The 27,138-nt window shown below is 39.3% G+C and overlaps 1 protein-coding gene across 1 annotated transcript in view; it reads left to right on the top strand.

Annotated features, from left to right (window-relative positions):
- LOC149472275 (amphiphysin-like) overlaps positions 1-27,138 on the top strand; it is a 266,577-nt gene that overhangs the window by 94,494 nt on the left and 144,945 nt on the right. Inside the window, exon 2 of the mRNA XM_089687084.1 lies at positions 25,498-25,578. Within this exon, the coding sequence (XP_089543210.1) occupies positions 25,498-25,578 (81 nt within the window). The remainder of the gene's footprint in view (positions 1-25,497; positions 25,579-27,138) is intronic.

Raw genomic sequence — 27,138 nt, 5'->3', positions numbered from 1 at the left:
GGTGGGGGGACCCGAGAAGAGGAGAATCAGGGCTGCTAAAAGCAAAGACCACTGCACAGAGCAGGTAAACATGACATGTTTTGTTTGTCATGGTTTTTTTTTTTTTGCCTTTTGATACCACTTTAAAACTGTGTTCACATCAATCTTCCAGTCATGTACAAGCAAAGCCATGTTTAACCCCCAGCCATGGGGGTTGATTTATTAAAGGGGAAAATGGGTGTTCAAATTATTGAATGAATGTTTGAATAAGGTGAAATTGTGTCCACTATGCATACCCTATTCTGTTCCTGTAAAATTCTCACATGATTGGTCATTCACTTTATTTTCAAACATTTACTTTGCCAAGTAAATATTCATTTTTAGGTGAACAGCTCCCATTCCTCAATTCCCATTAGATATTATATTTTACCTTATTCATTAAGCTCAGTACACATTTATTTTGCAAAGCGAGGCTATGGAAGTTCTGCATATTTTGGATAGAGGAAAATTAGGTTGTCACTCATAGTGATGTTCTGCAGTTAGCACTAACAGGGTGTGATAACAATCTACAAAAATAAATAATTGGAAAAGGTAAAAAAAAAATGGATATAGACCTACGGGTTGATTTACTAAAACAGTAGCAATCAAAATCTGGTACAGCTCTGCATATAAACCAATCAGCTTCCGGGTTTTATTGTCAACGCTTAATTGAACAAGCTGAAGTTAGAAGCTGATTGGCTACCATGCACAGCTACACCAAATTTTGCACTCTCTAGTTTTTGTAAATCAATCCCATAGTGTTATAGCTACGCAACAAGACTCAAAGCACTGGAACTGATTTACAAAGGGAGTTTAACATTCTCTCACTTAGTTTGGTGAACAAAGTAATGCTGTATTCATGTGAGGCATCCATTGACATGCAAGCTGAATTTCTTTCTTAATTTTCCCTGCAAAACATTCAGTATAAGTGAGTACACCTTCACCTTATTCTCTAAATGAAGTGATCCAGCATTTTGCTAAGTGAACATTTTCTACTCCTTTAGTAAATCAACCACAATGTACACTGCTCATAAATATTAAAGGAACACTTGGAAAACACATCAGATCTCAATGGGGAAAAATATCATGCTGGATGGATATCTATACTGATATGGACTGGGCAATGTGTTAGGAACGCAAGGATGCTCCATCTTTGATGGAAATGAAAATTATCAACCTACAGAGGTCTGAATTCAAAGACAGCCCAAAAATCAAAGTGAAAAAATGATGCAGCAGGCTAGTCCATTTTGCTGACATGCTTGTATGCATGCCTGACAACGTGGGGGCTTGCTCCTATTGAGATGAGAAATGGTGTCCGGGGGTATTTCCTCCCAGATCTGGACCAGGGCATCACTGAGTTCCTGGACAGTCTGAGGTGCAACCTGGCAGAGTCAGATGGATCGAAAACATGATATTGGATTTAGGTCAGGCAAGCGTGGGGGCCATTCAATAATATCAATTCCCTCCTCCTCCAGGAACTGCCTACATACTCTCGCCACATGAGGCCGGGCATTGTCCTGCACCAGAAGGAACCCAAGACCCACTGCACTAGTGTAGGGTCTGACAATGGGTCCAAGGATTTCAATACAATACCTAATGGCAGTCAGGGTGCCATGGTCTAGCCTGTTGAGGTCTGTGCGTCCCTTCATGGATATGCCTGCCCAGACCATCACTGACCCACCACCAAATGGTCATGCTGAACAATGTTACTGGCAGCATTACGTTCTCGATGGCTTCTCCAGACCCTTTCACGTCTGTCACATGTGCTCAAGGTGAACCTGCTCTCATCTGTGAAAAGCACAGGGCGTCAGTGGCAGACCTGCCAATTTTGGTGTTCAATGACAAATGCCAATCGAGCTCTATGGTGCCAGGCAGTGAGCACAGGGCTCACTAGAGGATGTTGGGCCCTCAGGCCACTCTCATGAAGTCTGTTTCTGATTATTTGGACAGAGACATTCACACCAGTGGCCTTCTGGAGGTCATTTTGTATGGCTCTGGCAGTGATCATCCTGTTCCCCCTTGCGCAAAGGAGCAGATACCAGTCCTGCTGATAGGTTAAGGACCTTCTACGGCCCTGTCCAGCTCACCTAGAGTAAATGCCTGTCTCCTGGAATCTCCTTCATGCTCTTGAGACCTTCTGCTAATGGCGTACTGATGTGTCATCCTGCAGGAGTTGGACTGCCTGTGCAACCTCTGTAGGGTCAAGGTATCACCTCATGCTACCAGTAGTGACACTGACCCTAGCCAAATGCAAAACTAGTGAACTAAAGTCAGAAAAGATGAGTAGGGAAAAAATGTCAGTGGCCTCCACCTGTAAAACCATTCTTGCTCTGGGGTTTGTCTCATTGTTGCCCAGCTAGGGCACCTGTTGTTAATTTCATTAACATCAAAGCAGGTGAAACAGAATAACAACCCCCTCTGCTACTTAACTGACCAGAGTTTAATTGACTTGATACTGTACTCTGATTAAAAAGTGTTCCTTTGGTTTTTTTTTATATATGCCACTAGTTTGACTGGATGGTAAATCATACCAAATTGGGATCTCACACAGACTCGGATTGGCCCAGTGGAGGAGAAGGTCGGGGGATCCTCCGTTGGGCCCTTCCACCCAAACAAAACAGCTCAGTTAACAGACTCTCACAATGGTGACAGCAGGTATGCTCACCTCATCAACAATTCATGTCCTGCTCCCTGTCAGCTGTAACTGTCTACTTTCAGTTTTGCTGAGAATTACTCAAAGGAAAAGGACCATTAGAAGCTCTGGGGAGCAAGCTTATGAGAGGTGATGCTGGCACCAGCGTGCCATTCAAATGTGCATGCAAATTTACAACATGCATTCATGAATTACTGATCCTATTAGTGATGTGACAGGTAAAGTTGTAGGGGTGCTTGGAGGATGGTTGGGGTCAAGAGCTGAAGCTGTTTGGGTGGATTTATGTGTGTGTATATTGTTAAAATTGTGGGGAAAGTTCATAATTTGTGGTGGTGTTTTAGTGTTCCCTTTACATCTTCATGATCCACTGTACTGTGTATAACTGATGTTAGCCCAAACCACCTCAGTGCACCTCAAATGAACATGACATTTTTTGGCAAAGCACCACACCACAATGCATGGTAGTGCATTACTTTGCTATGTTCTAGTGCTCTGTGGTGCCATTCACATTAATAGCATGTTCACATTCCTGCAGATCAAAGTTTTTAAGCCTACCTAAGACACAAATATGGTGAAATATAATGCAGCCCCTCCTCCAATGTCCCAGTTTCTTTCTTGGGATGTGATAAAAGCTCACAAATCTGGGCCATATATTTGTGAGACTCTGGCTGTAGCACAATAATTTAGGAGACATTTTTGGGTACAAGAACTGCACCATGCGTATAATGTATAATGGGAGTGGGCGCAGACTCAGCTTAACCATACTTTTTTAAGCCATAATCAGTATTAACACACCCACACCCATTTTGTGCTGTGCAAGGTGCATTTTGTATTTGCTTGTGCATGTCTTTCTTTCTTAAATTATAAAGTTAGTGAGTATGTATTGAGTATGTATAATGTGATGTTGAGACTTGATTTAACACAACTATGGCAATATTGTATAAAATATTGTTTCAATTGCTAAGCTCCAACTGGCTGACATAATTGTTGCATAACATCCTTTGGCTAATGTTATATGAGTAATGTTACTATGGTGAGTGGCATTGTATAATGTGTAGGCCTGTCACCATCAAACCATGACCCTAAAATGGCACTATTTTCATACTTACTGGACAAATCCACGCCCCTATTTGCAACTAGCCACTATATGGTGGGCTCCCACTCTTAATTCTTCTGGTAAGCCCCAGTGTTGTAGTCCAATGCCAATTGGTAATACCATCCGAAATTTTGTGCCTGTGTTTTTCTATTGGTAAATTGATTTTTTCCACTTCAGTAAATGCATAACTTCATATTTTTAAATTATTTATTCACACCAGTTATCAGAAGTCAGAATGCTTTGATACTGAGCTATCAATGCTGTGATAAAGCCATTTTTTTTCTCCATATCCCTGAACACTCTAGACTTGAGGAGTGTACATAATTAAATAGCCTGCATACAGCAGCCAGGGTATCCTGTTGTTATAACGTGTTCCACCCGTAGACTTCTGATTATATTAAACTCCCACTGTGTTGTACAGTGGAGTATATAGTATTTTATGAATAAAGATATCCGGTAATGGTTGTGTTGAGTGTTTTCATGCATAAAGATATAGTTTTAGATTACAAGGATTGCACAAACTAGGTCAGTCACTAGGGAGCCTGTATGACAAGGAAAAAAAAAGAAAAAGCTGTGGGAACAGCTTTTTAGTGATTATAGCATAACAAAAAAAAAACAATTAATTGCAAGTAAAGAAGAAAAAGATGATTGTATTGGTAAATAAAAAACATAATTAATAATTAATTTCATAATTAAGTCAGACCCTTACCTTTATTATTTCCCGCCTCCATCCAGCAGCAGAAATTACAATCCAACTTTAAATTCAAATGGGCTCCTACAGTATTTAAAGATCTAGGCACTCTTATGTCCAGAAATCTCTGAAAGACTTCCGTACTAAATTTCCCTCCTTTGCTAGGAAATGTTCAAGCTTTACTCCAAAAATGGAATACAGATAGGTTGCTGTAACATAATCAAAATGACAGTTCTAATGAAATTCTTGTATTTACTCAATTCTTCACCCATTTACATTCCCTCAACTTTATTCCGCTCAGCTACATCACTCCTTCTCAAATTAATTTGGACAAATAAGCACCCGTGGCTTAGGCACCAGATTCTTACTGTTCCAAAGTTCCAAAGGTAGACTGCCTTACCACACCTAACAGTACACCACTTAGCATGCCACCTAGTGCAGATGATAGATTGGTGTAGACATGATTCTAGTAAAGCTTAGGTCACCCTGGAATAATCATACTCTAAAATACCCTTGCAAAGCCTCCTTTGGTGCTTTCCCTATGCCAATACATTTGAGATCTCACCCCACTATTGGCATGACCCTAGTCCATAGCAGAAAGATTATCATTAAGCACAATTTCACTCCATTCCTATCACCTTTTCCCCCCATTATAGGGAACCAGACTGCCCCCACTCCCCCCCCCCCCATTTTCATGGACCCACACTTCCAGAATTTATTAAAAGCCAACACGTCTAATGCTTTTATTAGGATGTGGCCGCCCATCATTTATGTACCTGACATCTTCCACTGGCCCCTATCACCTACCCTTCTGGAACACACTTCAACTGCCTGATTACCTTACTACACTACCCTCTGCAGAAGTCCTTAACATCCACTGACAGGCTTTGAGAGACTGTATTCTGAAAGAGGTCCCTATTCTTCCCTAATCACAGAAAAATTGGAAGAACACCCCTCACCCTTTAACAATGCTTGGGAAGAGGGCTTGTCGAATTCTATCTCAACAGAACAACTCAAAAACTAATCTTCTTATCATGAAATCTATATGCACCAGAATACAAGAGTATAAATACAAGACTGTAAATACAAGACTCTTATGAGATGTGAATCCCGGTTTGGATTCATAAGATAACACCTTCATTATTACTATTATATGTGTTACTTCTATATTGGCTACTTCTCAGTTCATGACAGTTCTGGGGTGCTATCTGGGTTTGTCAGAGGTGCTGTAGTACATGCATAAGTGGTAATCTTGGCTGTACTATCAGCTGACAGGTGCAGATGCAGGCTGTGTGAGGCTGTCAGTGCTTGTTTATTGAAGTAGTTTCAGGTTACATATGGTATATAGCATATGTTTGAAAAAAGGCACAAGTCCATCCAGTTCAACCAATGGAAGAAAAAAAGATTCACACACAAATAGAAAACCTCCATATACTGTATATCATCCTATACTCAGCTGATCCAGAGGAAGGGAAAAAAAAAACAATAAAGCATGATCCAACTTGCCCCAGCAGAGGAAAATAATTCCTTCCTGATCCCCCAAGAGGCAATTGGATATTTCCTGGATCAATGTTATTTCTAAATATTAGTATCCAGTTATACTATGTGCGTTTAGGAAGGAATCCAGGCCTTTTTAAAAACAATCTACTAAGCTGGCCAGAACCAGCTCTTGAGGAAGACTATACCACATTTCCACAGCTCTTACTGGGAAGAAGCCTTTCCTTATTTTAAGATGAAATATTTTTTCCTCAAGACGTAAAGTGTGACCCCCCCATTTTTCGCTGTGATTATCTTAAGGTGAATAACTCTACACCAAATTCACTATACAGACCACTTTTGTATTTATACATGCTGATCAATCCCCCCCCTTAATCTCCTCCTCAAGAGAGAATACATTTAGTTCCACTAATATCTTTCCTCATAGCTGAGATCCTCCTTATATTAGTTTGGTTGCCCTCCTCTGCATTTTCTCCATTTCCCTGATATTCTTTTTTGTGAATTGGTGCCCAAAACTGCTCTGCTCCATCTGGCTACATTGGTGTGGGAACCCTGGAGTATGTTGGCTGGTTTTGATCATCAGGCTGTCATGGGCTTAATAAATGTGCCTTTTACAAGCTATTGAAATGTGAGTGGCCTGGATTCTGTTCGTTATGGTATAAGATTGATCTGGCAATATTACACTATGTAAGTTTTTCTCTTTGATGATACGGTGGAGCAAACTAGGGAGCCACGGTGAGGACCTGAAAGAGGATCTTATCTTGGAGAGGCTATCATTGAGCTGATGAAAAGAGGGTATAGGATTCCCCATAAAATCCTAAAGGCTTTTCATTCACCAAAATCTGGTGAGTGCATTTGATTTTGGTGTGCACGGGTGAAAGGTGGAAGGCTAGAAAAATTATTTGGAGTTTGCATTTCTCACCACATGGGACTTTTTATGGTGTCCTTTTCTTGAAAATTGTTTCTGATACAGATATGCACTTATTGATATGGGACATTTATATTTTGTGATTTATTAATACTTGAATTTAGTTCTATTTTGCGCTGTTTATTTATATATTTCATTGTTTGTGTATTCACATTTTTTGCACAGCAGCAATTTAGAAGGGTGATTCACTTGATTTGATTTTGGCGCAGGAATATCTTTCTTTTATTTCTTTCTTTTATATTCTAGATGAGGTCTTACTAATGATTTGTGCAGGGGTAAAATTATATCTCTCCCTCTCTGCAGTCCATACCTCTTTTAATACAAGAGAGGATTTTGCTAGGTTTGGAAACCTCAGCTTTGCATTGCATGCCATTTTTAAGCTTATGATCTAACAGGACACCCAGATCCTTCTCCACCATTGATTCCAAGGTCTGGCCTCTTGGAAGGTAATAGCACAGCTGTGATCTGGAGCTCACTGGAATGGGAGCACTAATGGGAAAGGGAGTTCTAATGTACTGGATCGGAAAAGGTGAGCAAAATGTTGCTCGTAGGCACGAATGAGTACTCTGCCTTCACACACTGTAGCTTGTTTTATTCCCCAGGCCATGTGTAAGTCTGTGGGTGCAAATTTTTTTCAGGTTCAGGCATTTACCTTCATAAATAGCTTCAGGGGTCATATCTGCAGATTCTTTGCTAAACAAGATCTTTGTATTAAACATGATCTGGTGTATTTATGACTGTATGACGCACGTACCCTGGGAACTTCTGACCCCATAATGTTTACACCACCATGTCATGTGTGGGCTTGTACTGAAAACGTGTTGATAGTTTGGTGTCTGGTTGGGCTTAGGCAGCAAAACTTGGCTTAGTAGAAACATGACTAAATTTGATTGCGGTCAGTTGCCTGTATTGAAACACATGACAGGTACTTTAACTGAGGACCTGAGTAATCACAAGTTGTAGTATAATGCTGCAAACTTTTACACTTTAGACTGGGGTGCCTTGAGCTTTTTATATACACAAGCGAGTGCAGAGGTCTCCTTGGTACTAGTTTTTTCTACTACTTTGCTCTGGCTGCTGTATCACCTGTCGCACCAAACTCTGCCACAACCTAACCCCCCAGTGAAGTGAAGATTCTTAACTCTTTTTTTAAAGCAACCTTGGCGTGACAGTGGCTAAAGAGAAGACCAGGCCTTAAAATTAAGCCAAGCCCAGTGTCTACTCCCTACCTTCTGAAATGATCTGAGATAATCACCGTGTGATGCGTCATCATTTATTAACTGCTTCCCTACCTCCCTATAGCAGAACTACTGCTACAGGGCTGCAAAAAAATCAAGTATATATACGTGATTTTGCATTTCCGGGTAGGGGGCGTGTGCGCCGCCCTACCCGCGCCACCATTGGCGGCTATAAATGTCTTTACAAATGTCGATCACCGGGCTGGAGATTCCCCTCCGGCACTTGTCGATCGCCGAGGAACAGTGACAGGGAGAGACCTGTGTGTAAACAACACAGATCTCTCTCCTGCCAGCAAGGACATGCTGCTGTGTATTTCTCTGCACAGCATAGAAATACACAGTAGTATGTTTATACAGTAAAACACACACAGCATATACAGTAAAAAACAGCACAACACACAGTTAACCCTTTGATCGCCCCAGATGTTAACCCCTTCCTGCCCAGTGTCATTAGTACAGTGTCAATGCTTTTTATTACGTATATACACCAGCGCACAACTTTGTACTCCAATCTTCCTGTCTTCTCAAGATTTCTTTAACCAGAATGTGTTGTATGCCATAGAATATCACACTCTCCTATGACTTTCCAATACAGTGATCAAAATCTCCAAAGAAAAAAACTTATATAGTGTAGTATTTCTTACACAAATGTGCTACATGTACACCTATACACTATCTAATATATATAATGTCTACCATTTATCCCCTAAATTCTCTTACCCTCTTGGGGTGACCAGTGTGCATTTCACTCCTTAAGCTGTGAATAGAATCTACAAATACACATGTGACCATGCCCCATCCACCACCAGTGTGCAAAACAAATCCAGGGTGCTCAATCCCTTCCTTTTCAGGCATGCACCTTACCCTGCATGTCTTTTAAATTGCCTTCCAAAATATAATTAGCGTGCTTAATCTCCTCTCCCGTTCTTCATATGCTCTCTGTGATCATAAAAGATAAACAAACACTCCCATAGTGCAGCAGTATAAAAAGATCAGTTTAATAATACAAATTGTGCTTACATGAATCTCAAGTAAAAGAGCATAGTTCAACCAATTTCAAAATGGCCACCATGGTACTTCCAGTTATGTCTTGACGTTACATCCATCTGACGTGATTTGTCATTCAATCGACTTCCTCATAGGCATCAGACGCCACCGGACTATTTTAGCAACATCCCACCCTCATCCTGTGGCCATGTACTCCATTTTACTTGCTGGTTACCAATACCTATACTATATTATATTCCCTTCTTAAACCCTGTGCTTTTTAATACCATGGAACAATCCACCTAAAAGTAATATTGATATAATAAAACATCAAACAGAGTTAGTATATCCTAAAGGCAAATCTATATACTGAAATTACTATCAGCATGGGCATATAGAAAAAACAGCTGCCCCCTAGTGATGTAAATGCTAGTAGATTCGTTGAAATCTAAATAAATCTAAAATTACAAGCCCTCAGTAAAATACATATAGGGGAATGAGTTAAACAATACATCAATGTCTAAATCCTCTCTACATATTATTACACAAAATGAATGACAAAATCTGCTAAATAAAATTTTTTTAATAAAAAAAACAAAATAAAACCTAATATATATATATATATATATATATATATATATATATATATATATATATATATATATACTGTATACTGTATATACACACATAAAGATAGGGTTGGTTATGCTCGGTACATACCAGGCACTACCTGCCCTCACTGCCTGCACATGCCTAATACAGCCTCAAAATAGTGCCCTAAAGATTGGTGCCCTAAAAATTAGAGAAGAAACAATTCAGATCCAGTTCTATATTCAATCCCTTAGGGTACATACTATCCAGCTCATAAATCCAAGAAAGTTTCATTCCTAGAAATCTCCCTTATGTGATTATTACCTCTCCAATGTGCCTCAACCTTTTCGATAGCACAAAACATCAATAGTGTGGGATCACAACCTTGTGCATCTTTGAAGTGTTTTGACAGGCTATGCTGCTTCTTCCCCTTTTTGATGGTGACATGTTCCCTTAAACTTATATGTAACGTCCTTGTGGTATGTCCCACATATTGGAAACTACATGGGCATTTGAGAAGGAAGGTAACATAATTGGAGTGGCATGAGATGAATTTCTAAATGATGTACATCTTATGTGTCACGTTCGACCTGAAGGTCTCGATTTTTTTTGCTTCTAGCATTGGTAGTCTTTCATATGGTACATTTCCCACTAGGAAAAAAACTTTTAAGTAAAACATAGTGCTCTTAACCAACGTAGGGGGGAAACTACATTTCTTACCAACTTCCGCCGTAAATTGGTGGATTTCCTACAAATCTGGATTTTGTAGGGACCTAAGGTCCAAAGATCTTATTGTTCCTAATGATGGGCCAGTGTTTGCCAATAATCCATTTGACCTCTTTGTATTGACAATTGAAGTCCGAAATGAATGCAAACTCAAACCCCTTGTCTTGCCGTTTGTTCGATCTTTTACCTTTCTTTGTCCCCCCTACATAGTTCTGACTTAATTCATGCTTAGATTTTTCTAGTTTAATGGAATCATAATCCTTGTCTATAAATCTCTTCTTGATGATTTCAGATTGTGCAACATAGTCTTCTAACTTAGAGCAATTCCTCATGATTCTACTGAACTGCCCTCTTGGAATTCCCTCAAGCCACATAGGATGATGACAGCTGGACTTCAGAATATATCCATTATGATCTGTGGTCTTAAAATGGGTTTTGGTATATAAAACTCCCTCATAACAAAAAATCTGTAAATCTAGAAAATCAACTGAAAGAGTGTCGATACTCTTGGAAAACTCTAACCCATATTCAATATTGTCTATGAGGGTGAAGAACTCTAGGAGTGACTCCATGCTGCCCTCCGATATAACTAGGACATCATCAATAAACCTCCTCCATAACTTCAATTTCTCCCATTTATAACCAAAAATAACTTCTTGCTAATTGGATAACAATGGGCTGGAGAAAATGATCTATATATTCTCCAACTCTAGCATGGATAGAATCAACTCCATTAACAATTGGCCTACCTGGAGGATTTGTCAGACTTTTGTGGATCTTGGGTAAATAGTAGAACGTGGGAACTCTACAACTGGATGGTATTAGATACTTGGCCTCTTTGTTGTCCAAAATTCCACTTTTTTTTTTCTTTCACTAAGGTGTTCAATTCCCTCCTAAACTGTTTGGTTGGATTCCTATTAAATTTCTCATATGTGGTTGTATCTCCCAAAATTCTATGCACTTCCGTTTCATAATCCTTCCTGTCCAAGACCACTACTCCACCCCCTTTATCAGCTGTGCGTATAATTATATGTTTCTTCTTCTCTAAACTTTCCAATCCTGTAGTGATCGTAGTAGAATCCTTAAACTTTTTGATTTTTAATTCTCTCAGCTTCCTGTCTACCATTTCTTTAAATACTTCTACATTATGACTAGTTGTAGCTGGAGGATTAAAGGTCGAGTTGTTTTTTAAACCACTGTGTGTGAAATTAACAAAGGACACCATGTTGTTAGCATGAGTATTAGGCCCCAGTAAAGAGGCAAAATATCTCTTGATGTTCAATTTCCTAGTATATTTATTAAGATCTATATAGGTGTTGAATTTGTTCAAGCCAGCTTTTTTAGCGAACTTTAAACCTAAGTCTAAAACTTCGGTCTCCTCCCTAGATAAAGGGACTGAAATCAGGTTGTAAATCCCCTCCCTTATCACTCTCCTTTTTTTGTTGTTTCCTGCTCCCCACCCCACATCCTCTGTGTGTCTGTTTGTAGGAACTGCCCTGTAATCTCCTCCTCTCTCCCTGTGATAGTAAGGATCCCTTAAGGACCAGGCCATTTTTTGCGTTACGTTAATTTACGTCCTTTTTTCCCACAAATTGAGCTTTCTTTCAGTGGTATTTGTTCGCCTGGGCATATTTTATTTTTTGCACTATAAAAAAAGACAATTTTGAGAAAAAAAACAATATTTTGGACTTTTTGCTATTAAACATGTCCAGTAAAAATTTTTTAAAAATCTAATTTCTTCATAAATTTAGGCCAAAATGCATTCTGCTACATGTCTTTGCTAAAACAAAATTCCAATACGTGTAAATTAATTGGTTTACTTGAAAGTTATAGCGTTTACAAATGGCGGTATATATACTGTTTTTTTTTTCTTTATTAGTAATGGCAAAGATCAGCGACTTTAGGTGGGACTGCGGCGAGCATTCTGCACTGGGGAGAACTGAATGAGGAAAGAAAAAACAGAGGGCGCACAGGCCTAGTGCATTACCATAAAAATTTTTAATAAAAAATAAATAAAGTAGGTGTTGTACTCACAAATGACAATATAGTCAAGGCACATCATAAAGAACAGCTGGGTCAACACCGCGCTGAATAACAGTCCGCAATAGGGAGTGTAGACATCCAATAGGCTGACGCGTTTCGAGGACTTGCCTCTTTCTGGGGGGAACATACCCAGTGAAACCAATATAGTGATCACTGCTAAACATAAGCACTGACACTGTACTAATGGCACTGGGCAGGAAGGGGTTAACATGAGTGGCGATCAAAGGGTGTGCAGGGAGTGTTTTACTGGGGGGCAGTGTCTGTGTGCTTCACTGTAATCACACTGCTTTGGATGGTTGTGCTGTGCACAGCCATCCAAAGCAGTGTGCCTGAGCTGACAGAGAGGAGGACTGTTAGTAAACAAAACAGCTCTCCTCCCCATCTGAGATCATTGGTAATCACCGGGCTCCGGCGAGTATATCTGCTATTGGGTGGTTGGGAAGCAGTTAAACCACATTCTGAACTGGTGTGTTTTGAAGGAATTTGAATATGGTGACAACTGTACATAGTCTGCAGAACAAATGCTTGATCAGCACCTTTTTAGTTCCATTCATTTTTTTGCCCTACTATAGGTTAATTAGTAGAGTCTACTAATGAGCAGAAGCATTCAAATCTTTATAATACATAACAACAGATTTGTGCTAATTATGCTGGCAATGAAGTCACCAGGATGAACACTTCACTCTGATTATGAAGTTTGTTGTGATGGAGTAGATGATAAAATTGAAAAAAAAAATGTTTCTCATGGCTCTGAGCATTGTCCCAGAAATGCCATGGTAGATATGACCATGATATTAGTAACACATTTGGTTCCTTCACAGTTTCATAGAAAGGCGTTTTATGCATTGTGCTTCTGTTGTTTCTCTCTCTTATTTGATCTTTTTTGTGTGTTAATAACTAGGAACAATAATGATGAAATATTATTTTGTAACAATTGCATTAGAAAAATCTAACAATGCCAACAATATACGGTATACGGGAGCTTTATGGTATATATGTGAGGCAACAATAGATATAATCAGTGGTGGTTTAATGTACCTGGTGATGGAGGCTGAAGTGTAGAGGAAGGTCTCTCTTACAGCTCTGGCTCAGGAGCCCTGGTATAGTATCAGGGAAGGCTAGAGCATAAAGTGGCACAAGTGCCTGATAAAACTTCTTTGGTGGGATGCTGATGTGCACCTGCGTATGCAGGCACAGCTTGGCAGGGAGCACCCAAGCAGAAGAACAGGAGCTGATGACAGGCACGGCTCAGCTGGTTCAGGAGTGGGCAGAGGAACTAATGCAGGCCATAGATGGGGAGAAAAACTGCAGATTTTTCTTTTAAAAAACGAAAAATCGGTTGTTCAAGTGGCCGACGTTACCATCAATGGTAAAAAAAAATCGGCCGATTTTCTACCCGTCTAGAGCCGGCAAAAAGTGTCCCTGCAGAGAGCTCTGCTATTTCTTTGACAGTTCTCTGACAGTTCCTTGACATTTATAGAAGTTGCAACAATGTATCTATTTGTTTCCATTTAGGATACAGATGTTTTTATTCGGAAACAAATAGATACAATGTTTCAACCGCTGTAAATGTCAAGGAACTGTCAGAGAACTGTCAGAAATAGCGGAGCTCTCTGCAGAGACACTTTTTGCTGGACTGGAATTCTTCTTATTTTCATCCTACTTCTTCTTCTTCTTCTTCTTCTTCTTCTTCTTCTTCATCCTCATCCTCTTCTTCTTCTTCTTCTTCCTCATCCTCTTCTTCTTCTTCATCCTCATCCTCTTCTTCTTCTTCATCTTCATCCTCTTCTTCATCCCCATCCTCTTCTTCTTCATACTCATCCTCTTCTTCTTCTTCTTCTTCTTCTTCATCCTCTTCTTCTTCATCATCCTCCTCCTCCTCCTTCTTCTTCTTCTTCTTCCTCATCCTCATCCTCTTCTTCTTCATCATCCTCATCCTCTTCTTCTTCTTCATCCTCATCTTCTTCTTCTTTTTCTTCATCCTCATCCTCTTCTTCTTCATCCTCATCCTCTTCTTCATCCTCATCCTCCTCCTCCTCTTCTTCTTCTTCTTCTTCTTCTTCATCCTCATCCTCTTCTTCTTCTTCTTCTTCATCCTCATCCTCTTCTTCTTCTTCCTCTTCTTCATCCTCATCCTCATCCTCTTCTTCTTCTTCATCATCCTCATCCTCTTCTTCTTCTTCTTCTTCATCCTCATCCTCTTCTTCTTCTTCCTCTTCTTCATCCTCATCCTCATCCTCTTCTTCTTCTTCATCATCATCCTCATCCTCTTCTTCCTCTTCTTCATCCTCATCTTCTTCTTCTTCATCCTCTTCTTCATCCTCATCCTCTTCTTCTTCTTCATCCTCATCCTCTTCTTCTTCTTCTTCATCCTCTTCTTCCTCTTCTTCTTCTTCATCCTCTTCTTCTTCTTCATCCTCTTCTTCTTTTTCTTCTTTTTGTCTTCCTCTTGCAGGTCACTGCTCATGCGCAGATTTTTTATCGGTAAAAAATCGGTCAATTTGCCCACTAATTGCCGCGAAAATCGGCCGATCGGCAAAATCGGCCGATTTTTTTCCAACTTTACCGAAAAACAAAAACGGCCAAAATACCGAAAAACGGCCGACCAAATCGCCCACTAACGATCCGAAAATCGGCCGATTTTATTTTCGGCTGAAAAATCGGCCGATTTTCGACCCGTCTATGGCCTGCATAAGGCAAGCTCAGACAATCCGGGTAAGCAATTGGCAGGCAGAAGAGTAGTCGAGGATCAGGCCGGGGTCTGTAACAGGCAGATGAGAAGAATGGTGAGACAGAAGCATAATCTAGATGCAAGCCAGGGGTTGGTGCAGGCAGCATTCAGGTAAAGTCAGGAGCAGATCAGGTTGGCAACAGAAGAATAATACAGGAACAGATGCACAGATGCTTCAGTAAATGTAGTTGACCAAATGGCACTGACACGTGGGACTAGTGCAGCTTAAATAGCCCACCTGGCACCAATGCGTTCCCATGTGTATGCACCCATGCATGTGCACCTGCTTCATGACCACGAGCAGAGTTCCTCTGGTTTGTGCGTCTGCGCACATGTATGTGCCTTTCCTGACAGGTGGGTAGGTACTGTATGTAGCATCTCAACTCGTGGACAGTCCTTAAATTCAGATGCTTTAAACGTGAAGATTGAGGAGGTAGGTGAGAAGTGCCATGTGTGAATTGAAAGTCTTAGAAACATTGTTAATGGATGACACATCCAATACATTTACGTGGATTGGGGGGCCAACTTCTTTAAGTCTTTGGACGTGTTAGATGAGTTGGTCATGGGCACTGCAATCTGTATCCTAATATGATAATAATCTACCAAATTGCCCGTTCGTTGTGCCTGTAGTGGCAGTTTCCCCAGCCAACAGATCTAAAACGGCCAAAGTCATGAAGAAGGAGGAGCCCGAATCCCCAGAAATGTGTTGGATATGTTTTATGTCATACATTAATAAAGTTATCATAGTTTTCCAACTGCCTGTAGTTTCCAAGATTTTCTATTTGTGCACAGCACTCTTCAATTACCTCTACAATCTTTACCGGTATACTGGAAGTCATGAATGTTTTAAAACTGCAACCCTTTGAAAAATGTGATTGTTGGACTAGCTTTAAATCATACTAAATTACAACTGACTTTGACTTGTCTGTGGTCTATAGCAAAGATCTAATCATAGATATTTTAATATTTTCAACAAAACAATGCAAAGTGCCACAGTCATAGTAGCCAATTAGAATTTACTTAGCTGACATCTAACCTTTACAGAATATAGTCTAATTGCTTGTTATGTGTATTACACTTTGTTTTGCTGCTTTCACAGATGTACTCATTAGCTTTTTAGTGAGCAACTGAAAGGATATCCACCATATTTGGCCTTATATTAACCTTATCTATCTACTGTATGTTTATTGAAACATAGCATTCTGTTCCTGGCTGTTGAGAGGCAATTGGTGAGAAATACTCTAACACATTCAATGAACTGTATTTTTGCTACATATCCTCTGAATGCTGCCAATTGGCAGTAAAACAGAATAGTGTATACACTTGGATATCAGATGTTCTATACAGCATTTGACATAATTTCATTTTAATTATTGTAGCAAAGGATAGACATTCTCTGGTTGATTTCAGTGGAATGTTTCTCAGTTCTTGTTTCTAGCTCCTGCAGCAAAGTAGAATATTCCTTAAAGGACGTGTAGTGTGGTGATGAGGTTCTGCTTTGCTGTGACCTTGATTTTGTGGGGAATCCTGTTGGTTTTGCTGTTAAAATTTGGCAAGATTAATTCTAAAACCAGAAAGCTTTGCATGGCCTTTAAATTATGGCCAGAGGGCATAGAAGAGTCAATAAGGTGACTTTTGTTTAAGCCAGCCCCCTATTATAAAAGGATGCTTTAAGTAACCATAGGTAGCCATAAGTGGGTAGAGGGCTTTAAGTAGCCATAGGGTCAATTCGAATGGGATTATAAATATCAAATAACTGTTTTACTATAATTCTTTTTTTGAACATCAGTGTAATTTCTGTGCATTAATATGGTGTGGGCAGAGTCAGAGATTCCTGACACTAGCTTTCACTTTGTTCAGATGGCATCTGCAACCAAGGTTCTTTTTTTCTTTACAGGTATTGGCAATTAAATTAGGTATACAGTTGCAAGAAAAAGTATATGAACCCCTTGGGATTACGTGGAGTTTTGCATGAATTGGGCATAAAATGTGCTCTGACTGTCATCTAAGTCACAACAATAGAAGAACACAGTCTGCTGAACATAATACTACACAAACATTAGATGTTGCCATGGTTTAATTGCACATAACATGTAAACATTCACAGTGCAGGGAGGAAAAAGTATGTGAGGCCCTAGCTTAATGACTTCTCCCAGAGCTAATTGGAGCCAGGAGTGAGCCAACCTTGACTCCAATCAGTGTGATGATATTGGATGTGTTGCTGACAGCTGTCCTGCCCTTAAAAAACACACACCTGTTTTGGGTTTACTGGTTTCAAGAAGCACTGTCTGATGTGAACCATGCCTTGCAGAAAAGAGCTCTCAGAAGACCTACGATCAAGAATTGTTGACTTGCATGAAGCTGGAAAGGGTTACAAAAGTATCTCCGAAAGCCTTGATGTTCATGTGTCCACGGTAAGACAGACTGTCTACAAATGGAGAAAGTTTAGCACTGTTGCTACTCTCCCTAGGCGCGGTCGTCCTGTAAAAATGACTGCAAGAGCACAGCACAGAATGCTGCATGAGGTAAAGAAGAATCCCAGAGTGTCAGCTAAAGACCTACAGAAATCTCTGGCACATGCTAACATTTTTGTTGACACATCTACAATAAGGAAAACATTAAACAATAATGGAGTACATGGGAGGACACCACGGAGGAAGCCATTGCTGTCCAAAAAGAAGATTGCAGCACGTTTGAAGTTTGCAAAAGAGCACCTGGATGTTCCACAGCGCTACTGGCAAAATATACTGTGGACAGATGAAACCAAGATTGAGTTGTTTGGGAAGAACACACAACACTATGTGTGGAGAAAAAAAGGCACAGCACACCAACATCAAAACCTCATCCCCACTGTGAAACATGGCGGAGGGAGCATCATGGTTTGGGGCTGCTTTGCTGCCTCAGGGCCTGGACGGATTGTTGTCATTGATGGGAAAATGAATTCCAGAGTTTATCAAGACATTTTGCAGGAAAACGTACGACCATCTGTCCGCCAACTGAAGCTCCTCAGAGGATGGGTGATGCAACAGGACAATGACCCAATGCATACAAGTAATTCAACAAAACAATGGCTGCAACAGCACAGAATATGCCTTCTGGAGTGGCCCAGTCAGAGTCCTGACCTCAACCCAATTGAAATGCTGTGGCATGCCCTTAAGAGAGCGATTCACATCAGACATCCCAAGAATATTGCTACACTGAAACAGTTTTGTGAAGAGGAGTGGTCCAAAATGACTCCAGATCGTTGTGCAGGTCTGATCTGCAACTACAGGAAACGTTTGGTTGAGGTTATTGCTGCCAAAGGAGGGTCAACCAGTTATTAAGTCCAAAGGTTCACATACTTTTTCCTCCCTGCACTGTGAATGTTTACATGTTATGTGCAATTAAACCATGGCAACATCTAATGTTTGTGTAGTATTATGTTCAGCAGACTGTGTTCTTCTATTGTTGTGACTTAGATAACGTTCAGAGCACATTTTATGCCCAATTCATGCAAAACTCCACGTAATCCCAAGGGGTTCACATACTTTTTCTTGCAACTGTACTTAATAGTGATTTATATTAAAACTAAGTGGGTTTTTTTTTTAGTTTTTAAGTGAATGTAATCAATCAGCATACTATATCCCACCCAAATAGGAGGATATAGAGGAGTGTCACTTACCACATTGTATATGCCCACGTGTGATTCTATAGTCACATAAGCTGCGCAGATAAGAAAAAGGAAGACATTAAGAGCTTAGAAGGGAACTCAAATTAGATCATGCTCTGTAGAGGACAGCAGCTGGTCTACAAAATCTCAACCTGCAGTGGGGGCAGAGAATATAGGATGCACAGTTGAAGGTAGGATCAACCAGGTATATATCACTCTACACAAAACACTGTGTTTTATAGCATGTAATGGGAGTTTTTCATAGTCTGGGTTTAATGATTATTTAAAAATAACACACTGCATTAGCCTGTTTTGCACACAGAATATAGACCTAGATTTGTCTAAGCCTATCTGAAAGTAAAATGTATTAATATAGTTGACATTGGTCAGTATTCTGACTTCAACTGCTGTATGAGTTACTTATCCCTTGCTGAGACCTCTATCCATGGCCTCTATAAGCAGATACAATCACTGTGGACAGTCTTTATCAGATAGAGGCACTCAGCAAACACCATGAAGGTATTTTATTGAATGCAGCTTGATTACAGCAGACAACAAGATGTAGGAGATGAATGAAAGGACAGTATTTGCAGGTCAAAACATGGTAATGTATTCCCCCATGTGAGCAGATTAACTTGTGGTGTGAGACTATCAGGCATCTTTATCCCATAAAGCATTGCAAAGAGAAGAAGGAAGTACATCACAAAAATTGGAGGGAACACAGAAAAAGATGGTGAAATAACCAAAATTACCACAAGATGGCAATATATTAACTAAATATACTGAGGTCAATAAACAATGGCTTAAAGAAATTAACTTAACCAGTTCCTCTCCTGAGGATTTACCCCCTTCCTGACCAGGCCATTTTTTGTGTTAGGGCAATGCGTTACTTTAAATGACAATTGCGCGGTCATGCAACACTGCACCCAAATAAAATTTGTGTCTTTTTTCCCACTAATTTAGCTTTCTTTTGGTGGTATTTGATCGCATGTGTGTTTTTTGTTTTCTTTTGCACTATAAAAAAAAAGACTTACAATTTTGAGAAAAAAACTATATTTTTTACTTTTTGCTATTAAACATGTCCAGTAAAAAAATTTAAAAAATCAAATTTCATCAGAAATTTAGAACAAAATGTATTCTGCTACATGTCTTTGCTAAAAAAAAAATCCCAATACATGCCAATTAAATGGTTTACATGAATGTTATAGCATTTACAAATGGCGTAATAGATACTGGATTTTTTTTTTTATTTTTGCTAGTAATGGCAGCGATCAGCAACTTATACTGTGGGACTGCGGCGGGCAATCTGACACTGGGGGCAACTGACCTGATGTCACGGACACCCCTAGTGACACTAATACAGTGATCACTGCTAAAAATAAGCACTGACACTGTACTAATGGCACTGAGCAGGAAGGGGTTAACATGAGGAGCGATAAAGGGTTAACTGTGTGCTGCGAGTGTTTTACATAGGGTGCCATGTCAGTGTGCTTCACTGTAATCACACTGCTTTGGATGGTTGTGCTGTGCACAGCCATCTGAAGCAGTGTGCCTGAGCTGACAGGGAGGAGAACTGTTAGTAAACAAAACAGTTCTCCTCCCTCTCAGAGATCGCCGGAAATCACCAGACCCAGTGATTGACATCCACGACCATGAATGGCGGCGCCCCCTACCCAGAAATGCAAAATCACGTATATATATATACGTGATTATTTCCCTCATGAACATGCAAATCAGTGCATAATTTGTTAGACTTGCATTTCTTTAGAAATTTTTGTTGCTATTCAGTCTCTCAGTGTTTCAATACACATACCATTCGATTTTTAGACTGATCATTTCTTTGTGAGTGGGCAAACATTCAAAATCAGCAGGGGACCTATTTCCTTCATTGTATGTATCATACAGCACTGTGTATAAAGTACAATGAACAGGGGTATGTTAAGTATAATATGCTGTATGTAATGGAAGGGTCAGGAGTATGTAAGAGCATGGAATGCTGAAAACATTAGCATATAGTATGTAACCTAGCCTACGGAGTACAGCAGTTAGGTGAATGCAACATGCAGCCCAGCGCTTAGAGTGCAGCAGTCAGGAGAAAGAACAGCAAAGCATGAAATGCCACCCCTTACATTGGTGGTCCGTGTCAGCAACAATGTTCCTCTTATACTGTTTTTTGAAAAATATTTATAGTAAAAAATCCTTAGTAATGTAAGTTACAAATTATTTCTGTTCTATTCCATTCTATTCGTAGTCTGCAGTGAAAATTAAAAGAACCTCCATGCATTCAACTCAACTATATAAGAGTACTTGCTATATTGTAGCTATCAAAAAAATAGCATTTTGGCTTAATGTTTCCTTTTTCACAGTAAGGCCTCTTCCACACGGGAGTAAAAATTGCTGCGTTTTTTTACTGATCTGAAATGAGATGCAATGTTGTCTGAGACATTGCACACAGCTGAGTAAAGATCAGTAATACAGCGCTGAATACAGCGCAAAATGGAACATTTTTCATTTGAGTGCAGTCATTTACTTGTGTGTTTACTCACTTTAGGTTCCTTGCACAGGAGCATCATAATTTACTGATGTTTACCCAGGAACTTGTGACTCCCATGTGCAAGGGGCCACAATACTGTAAATGAAGAAGAATTTTACTCGTCTGTACTCAACTACTGTATATGCTTACCTACCTTTACTCACTTATACTTGCCTATACTCATCATTACACAGTTTTTGGCCCCTTGCGCACAAGCATCACAAGTTCCTGAGTAGACATCAGTAAATTATGACGCCCGTGTGCAAGGGGCCTTACTCGTGTGTTTACACATTTAGGCCCCTTGCGCACGAGCGAGTATAAGTGAGCAAAGGTATGTAAGCATATAGAAGAGTAACATTTTTTTTCATTGTCAATTTTGAGACCCCTTGCACGTCACAAGTTCCTGAGTAAATATCAGTGAATTATGCCACAATACTGGCAATAAAAAAGAATCTAAGTGCTTATACACCTTTATTCGCCTATATACTCAACAGCAGGGGTGTCAAACTGGCAGCCCTCCAGCTGTTGCAAAACTGCAAGTCCCATCACACCTCTGCCTTTGGCAGTCATGCTTGTAACTGTCAATCTTGCAATGCCTCATGGGACTTGTAGTTTGGCAACAGCTGGAGGGCCACCAGTTTGACACCCGTGCTCAACAGCCTGAACCAGCCACTCCCTCCCCCTCCACAGCCCAGCGCACCAGTGAGCACTGGGGAAGCAGAGCAGACAGCGGTGCACTTCTTAATTTATAATAATTTCAGTTGATTTCAATATATATTCATCGGCGATTTCATTGTTTACAGATTAAGCATACCGTAATTGTATTGGTTTGTAATTCTATTATTATTAATGCACATTTGAGCAATTACACGTGCTTGTCCAGGGAAGGAATTCTTTTTTGGCCCAATCAGTTAATTAGTAGGTTAGTATAAACGTATTTATACTAACCAAGCAATACTTGCAGATTATTAATTAGAGTTTGATGCACATCAAATAATTAAGATAGTAGTATGGATTAGTTAAAGCCTAATTTAATTTAGCCAATTATGTATTCAAGTCATACTACAAGAAAAATCGAATTTAATATATTTCACAGAGTATAAAATGTTATATCACTATTCAAAAACAAAATAAAATAAGCATCATTTCATGTATGCTTACTTTATTATTTAATATCGGTTTTCAGTTTAACCAACATATATCTGAGATATGAGAGGCAATTGGTAATATATTAATCTTCAGCTATTCAAAGTGAACACATAATCACTTTGACAGTCATACAAAATGCTTGCCTATTTTAAGGAAAACAGTTAAAAGGATATTAATTAATATTATCAATTTCCCTGAAGATTCATGTCCTGTATAATACATTACTCATGTAAACAAGGGCATAACTACAGCAAAAGAAAACCATGCCACTGCTCTGGGGCCCAGGGACACAAGGGGCCCCTTTTCTGCTTAATATGTAAAACAAAGATTGTATATATTAAACTGTACGTATGTTTTATACCATTATAGTGTCTCTAAAGCTCACCACACACCTTACAATCGCATCTCCTTTAGATCTACCAACAACTATGTAGTGCAAGAGCCTGCCTGCCTTGATACAGATTGATTGGATAGATTAGATAGGTCCTCATATTACATAAAGTTGGTAAGTCTAAAGTTGATTGTACAAAGATTTCATGGCTAGATTGTAATGTGTATGGTGATCCTTAAATGATATGTATTTTGAAAGCTGTCATTACTGAAATGTTAACATTTAGCCTGTTTACGTCTGCACTTAGGAGGGCCCCCTAGTGTCCAGGTTTTAAATCCAGTTCCTGGAGCTACAGGAGCCTCTCATTCAGTAGCTTTGCAGGGATGGTGCACCAAACTTCCACTTTCTCCTGTCAGTTCTCAATACAGTCTCCTGATGGTGCTCTGTGCAGGCCCTAGGCCTGGATAGGAGCACTGCACACATTCTTGACTCATATTCTACAGTGGTTCAGATACAATTACCAAACAGCCATGTCTACAGCTGGGGCCATGTGACACAGGTGCCCAAGGGTTTTATCTGGTGTAAAGGAGAAACCTATCTGGTCACTTCCCTGACTGTTTCTTGTATGATCACCACCGCAGGTTCAGGCTGGGTATGAGTGGCCTACCACTTCATGGCTGAGTTGCTCTTGTTCCCAGTTGGTTCTATTTTGTTATAATACCACTAACAGTTGACCATGGAATGTTTTGTAGCAAGAAAATTTAATAGATGGACTTATTGCACAGGTGGCAATCTATCACGGTACCATGCATGAATTCACTGAGCTCCTGAGAGTGACCCATTCTTTCACAAATGTTCGTAGAAGCAGTCTGCATGCCTAGGTGCTTGATTTTAAACACCTGTGGCTATGGAGGTGATTGGAACACCTGAATCCAATGATTTGGAGGGCGGGCCCAATACTTTTGGCAATATGGTGTATGTAAATTGAGATCAAAGTGATATGATATCTCAGATATGAGAGAGGGGAAGGGGAGTGGATGTAGAGGGAAAAAAAATTAAGAAGGGGAATCTGTGTAATTACCAGTAGGTTGGAGGGGAAGCTTCCGTTGAGAGAGTGGCAGTTTCAACCAGATCTATGGCATAATATTTGCAGTGAAGTAATTTTTCCATTTTCTGGGGGATCTGGCATGGATTCTGTATTTCATGCTCTTTTTGTATTCCAGCAAATTTTTAATTTCTGTCCCTATTGGGAAGACTTTACATAATTTCCTGTCTCTGTAATGTCTGTACAGCAAATGAGGAATATGGGTGTCACTATAACAAGAAGGCACTTAACAAAAAAAACACTTCCAGCTTGAATCCTTAGGCACGCCACTGTTTTTCTGTTTATGTTAAGAGATGTCCCTTCATTTCCTGTCTGGACAGGATTTGAGGGAAAACCACCTCAAAAGGGACACAGACCATAATAAAAAACAGAACAGAGATTCTTCTGTGCTTTCTTCACAACAAAATATAATTATTTTGGCTAGAATTAGGCATTTTAGGTTTATGTGCCATGGATTTTTTTCTTAAACTTTTCCAGCCCCTTGTTAAGAAATTTGTTATGCACTGCAGAGAACAGGTACGATACCTGTTATTGTTATCAGTCTGATTCTTGGTTTTCATGGGCACAGGGAAGAGGAGCCTGCATAGTGGACAGCATTTCCTGGTGTAGAATGTGGGTGCCCTAACCATAAAGAAATGCCCTAACAATAAAGAAGTGCCCTAACAATAAAGCTGAGGGATTTGCTTCAAATTATTTTTTTTTATGCCCAGAGAACAGCTCTAAAACTTTTCATGAAATGAAAATTGAAGCCTGCTTGGGTTCCACTTTTTTAAATTGATTTTTTTTCTCTATTTTATTGCTTCAACCGCTTTGCCTGAACCCAAGTAAATAATATTTTTGGTTTTCACATCTTGTTCATTCTGTACATGACTACAGAAGATATTGGTGCTTTGTAAAAAAAAAACCCATCAAAATAGGATTAACAATTGTTAAAATTATTGTACTTATTATCCACAGTCAATGTAAATCAGCAGCTTGTATCCTGCCTGGCCATTGTACAGGATCTCATCATGTCTATGTAAAACATGGGAAACAAAAAATATGTAATTTCTGTTTAAGTATGACAAAGTTCTGTTTATAGTACATACTGGAATTAAAGCGCCTTATTCTGTGGCAATACCCTACACATATTATTATTATTATTATTATTATTATTATTATTATTATTATTAGCAGCACAGTGGCTAAATGGTTAGCACTGCAGCCTGGCAGTACTAAGTTTGTTGGTTCAAATCCCAACCATGGCACCACCTGCCTGGAGTTTGCATGTTCTCCCTGTGCCTGCATGTGTTTCCTCCAGGTACTCTGGTTTCCTCTCACACTCCAAAGACATGCTGGTAGGTGAATTGGCTCCTGTCTAAATTGGCCCTAGTATGTGTATGTATGAATGCAAGCTAGGGACCTTAGATTATACACCCCTTGAGGGTTAGAGACTGATGTGAATGTACAGTATATATACAATTTATATATGTACCTGTAATAATAAGTATTTATTTGTTCCTAATGCTTTTTCTTATTTTGTACCATTCAGGTGCTTCAGAAACTTGGAAAAGCAGATGAAACAAAAGATGAACAGTTCGAAGAGTATGTGCAGAATTTCAAAAGGCAAGAGGTATGTTGCATCCGCATTATATATACTTTTTCAGTAAAATCCTTTTGTATTATCGCTGCATTGCATGTTTGGTATTCTTAAATAAATCTGGATTCTGAATAAGGCTACTTTCACACTGATCCGCAGCAAAAATGCATAGGCATTTTACCGTGTTTTTTCCACGCTTTCTGAGCGTTTTTAAAAGGACGCGTAACTTAAAAACTGCACCAAAACCCCCCTTTTTTGAGGCGCTTTTTAGGTGTTTTCTATTGATTTCAATGGGAAGAGGTGTTTTTGGGTATTTTTTTTAACTCACCAAACATGCCCCAAAGATGCTGCAAGTAGGAGTTTTTACACCACAAGTGCAACGCCTCAGTGTGAAAATATACATAGATATACATTCACATCCATAGGGAAGCGTTTTTCTTGAGCTTTACAGGCCCTTTTTTTAATGCAAAAATGCTTCAAAAAGCGTGAAAATAGCCTTAGGTGGAACTTACATTCAAAGCATGCCGTGAGTGAATACTGTCAGTTACTTGTGTTCTCAACTGAACTGTCAAGCCATCAAATGCCTGGAGTCATCACTGATCACATGTGTGATCACAGCACCATGGCAAATGCATTCAAACAGAAGTTAAGATGGCAGCTTCCTTGGTTGAAGATAATAGGAGGGTTTAGTTCCGCTTGAACATGCTGTCATTTTAAAATGTTTTTATCAGCTGCTTGGAACCAGACAGGCAACAGTTTTATAAATGTGGTTATAGCCTACATTTGCAGGAATTATGAACAAATGAAAGTCCCAAAAAACATAAAAATAAAGCAGTCAACTAACATTTTCATTGTAATGTGTTTTGGGAAGACAAGAAAATTCCAAGATTCCTGTTTTCTCCACTGTTAAGTCAGTATTGGTTCAATGTATTTGTGGATTTAGGAAACATTATATATTAGAATACATTGCATTTCAATGATTTCAACTTGCTATACTTAGTAATGTTCGTATGTTATACAGAAAAATTAAAACTATAATTCAGCGATCGATGTCAGCTGTAATATAACAATGATAATAGTTTGAAAAATCTATTCCTATAGGCTTTCTGCATACCTAAGAAGTTAATTGCGAATGTGTTTAACATTTCAATTAAACCCTTACACTTCTCATGCTGTTTGAACAGTAAGCTCCAGACATTGCTGTGCTACAATTATTCTCTGCTCTACTTTGGTAATTTATCTGGCACAAAAATGCATATGAACTGCAGTATCTACAGTGTTTGTTTGTCAGAGATTAAAGTGACGTTTCCATTACTTCAACCTTTAATAATTAAGATGTACTGTATTTTGAAATGCTTTTGCATAGAATGTCCCTTCTATCATGTTATGCTGTCTGATGATACAGATCCTCAGTTATTTATTAAACCAATTAGGCTGTCATCTTGTTTAATTAGTATTATAAAGTGCATCTGTGATTATTATAGCATATCTTCTGTGTTAGGCTGGCCATACATTATATAATTTTCTTGAGAATTCTGCTTTAGATTTACCAAAAACCATATAATATGAGGTCAAACCTAAATGACACTTTCA

This window comes from Staurois parvus, unplaced genomic scaffold (genome assembly GCF_062004578.1).
Source record: "Staurois parvus isolate SC_StPar_1 unplaced genomic scaffold, SC_StPar_1.0 ptg000020l, whole genome shotgun sequence".
Classification (NCBI taxonomy): domain Eukaryota; kingdom Metazoa; phylum Chordata; class Amphibia; order Anura; family Ranidae; genus Staurois; species Staurois parvus.
The sequence above is the reverse complement of the archived record's forward strand: the minus strand, read 5'-3'. Positions and strand labels throughout refer to the sequence as shown.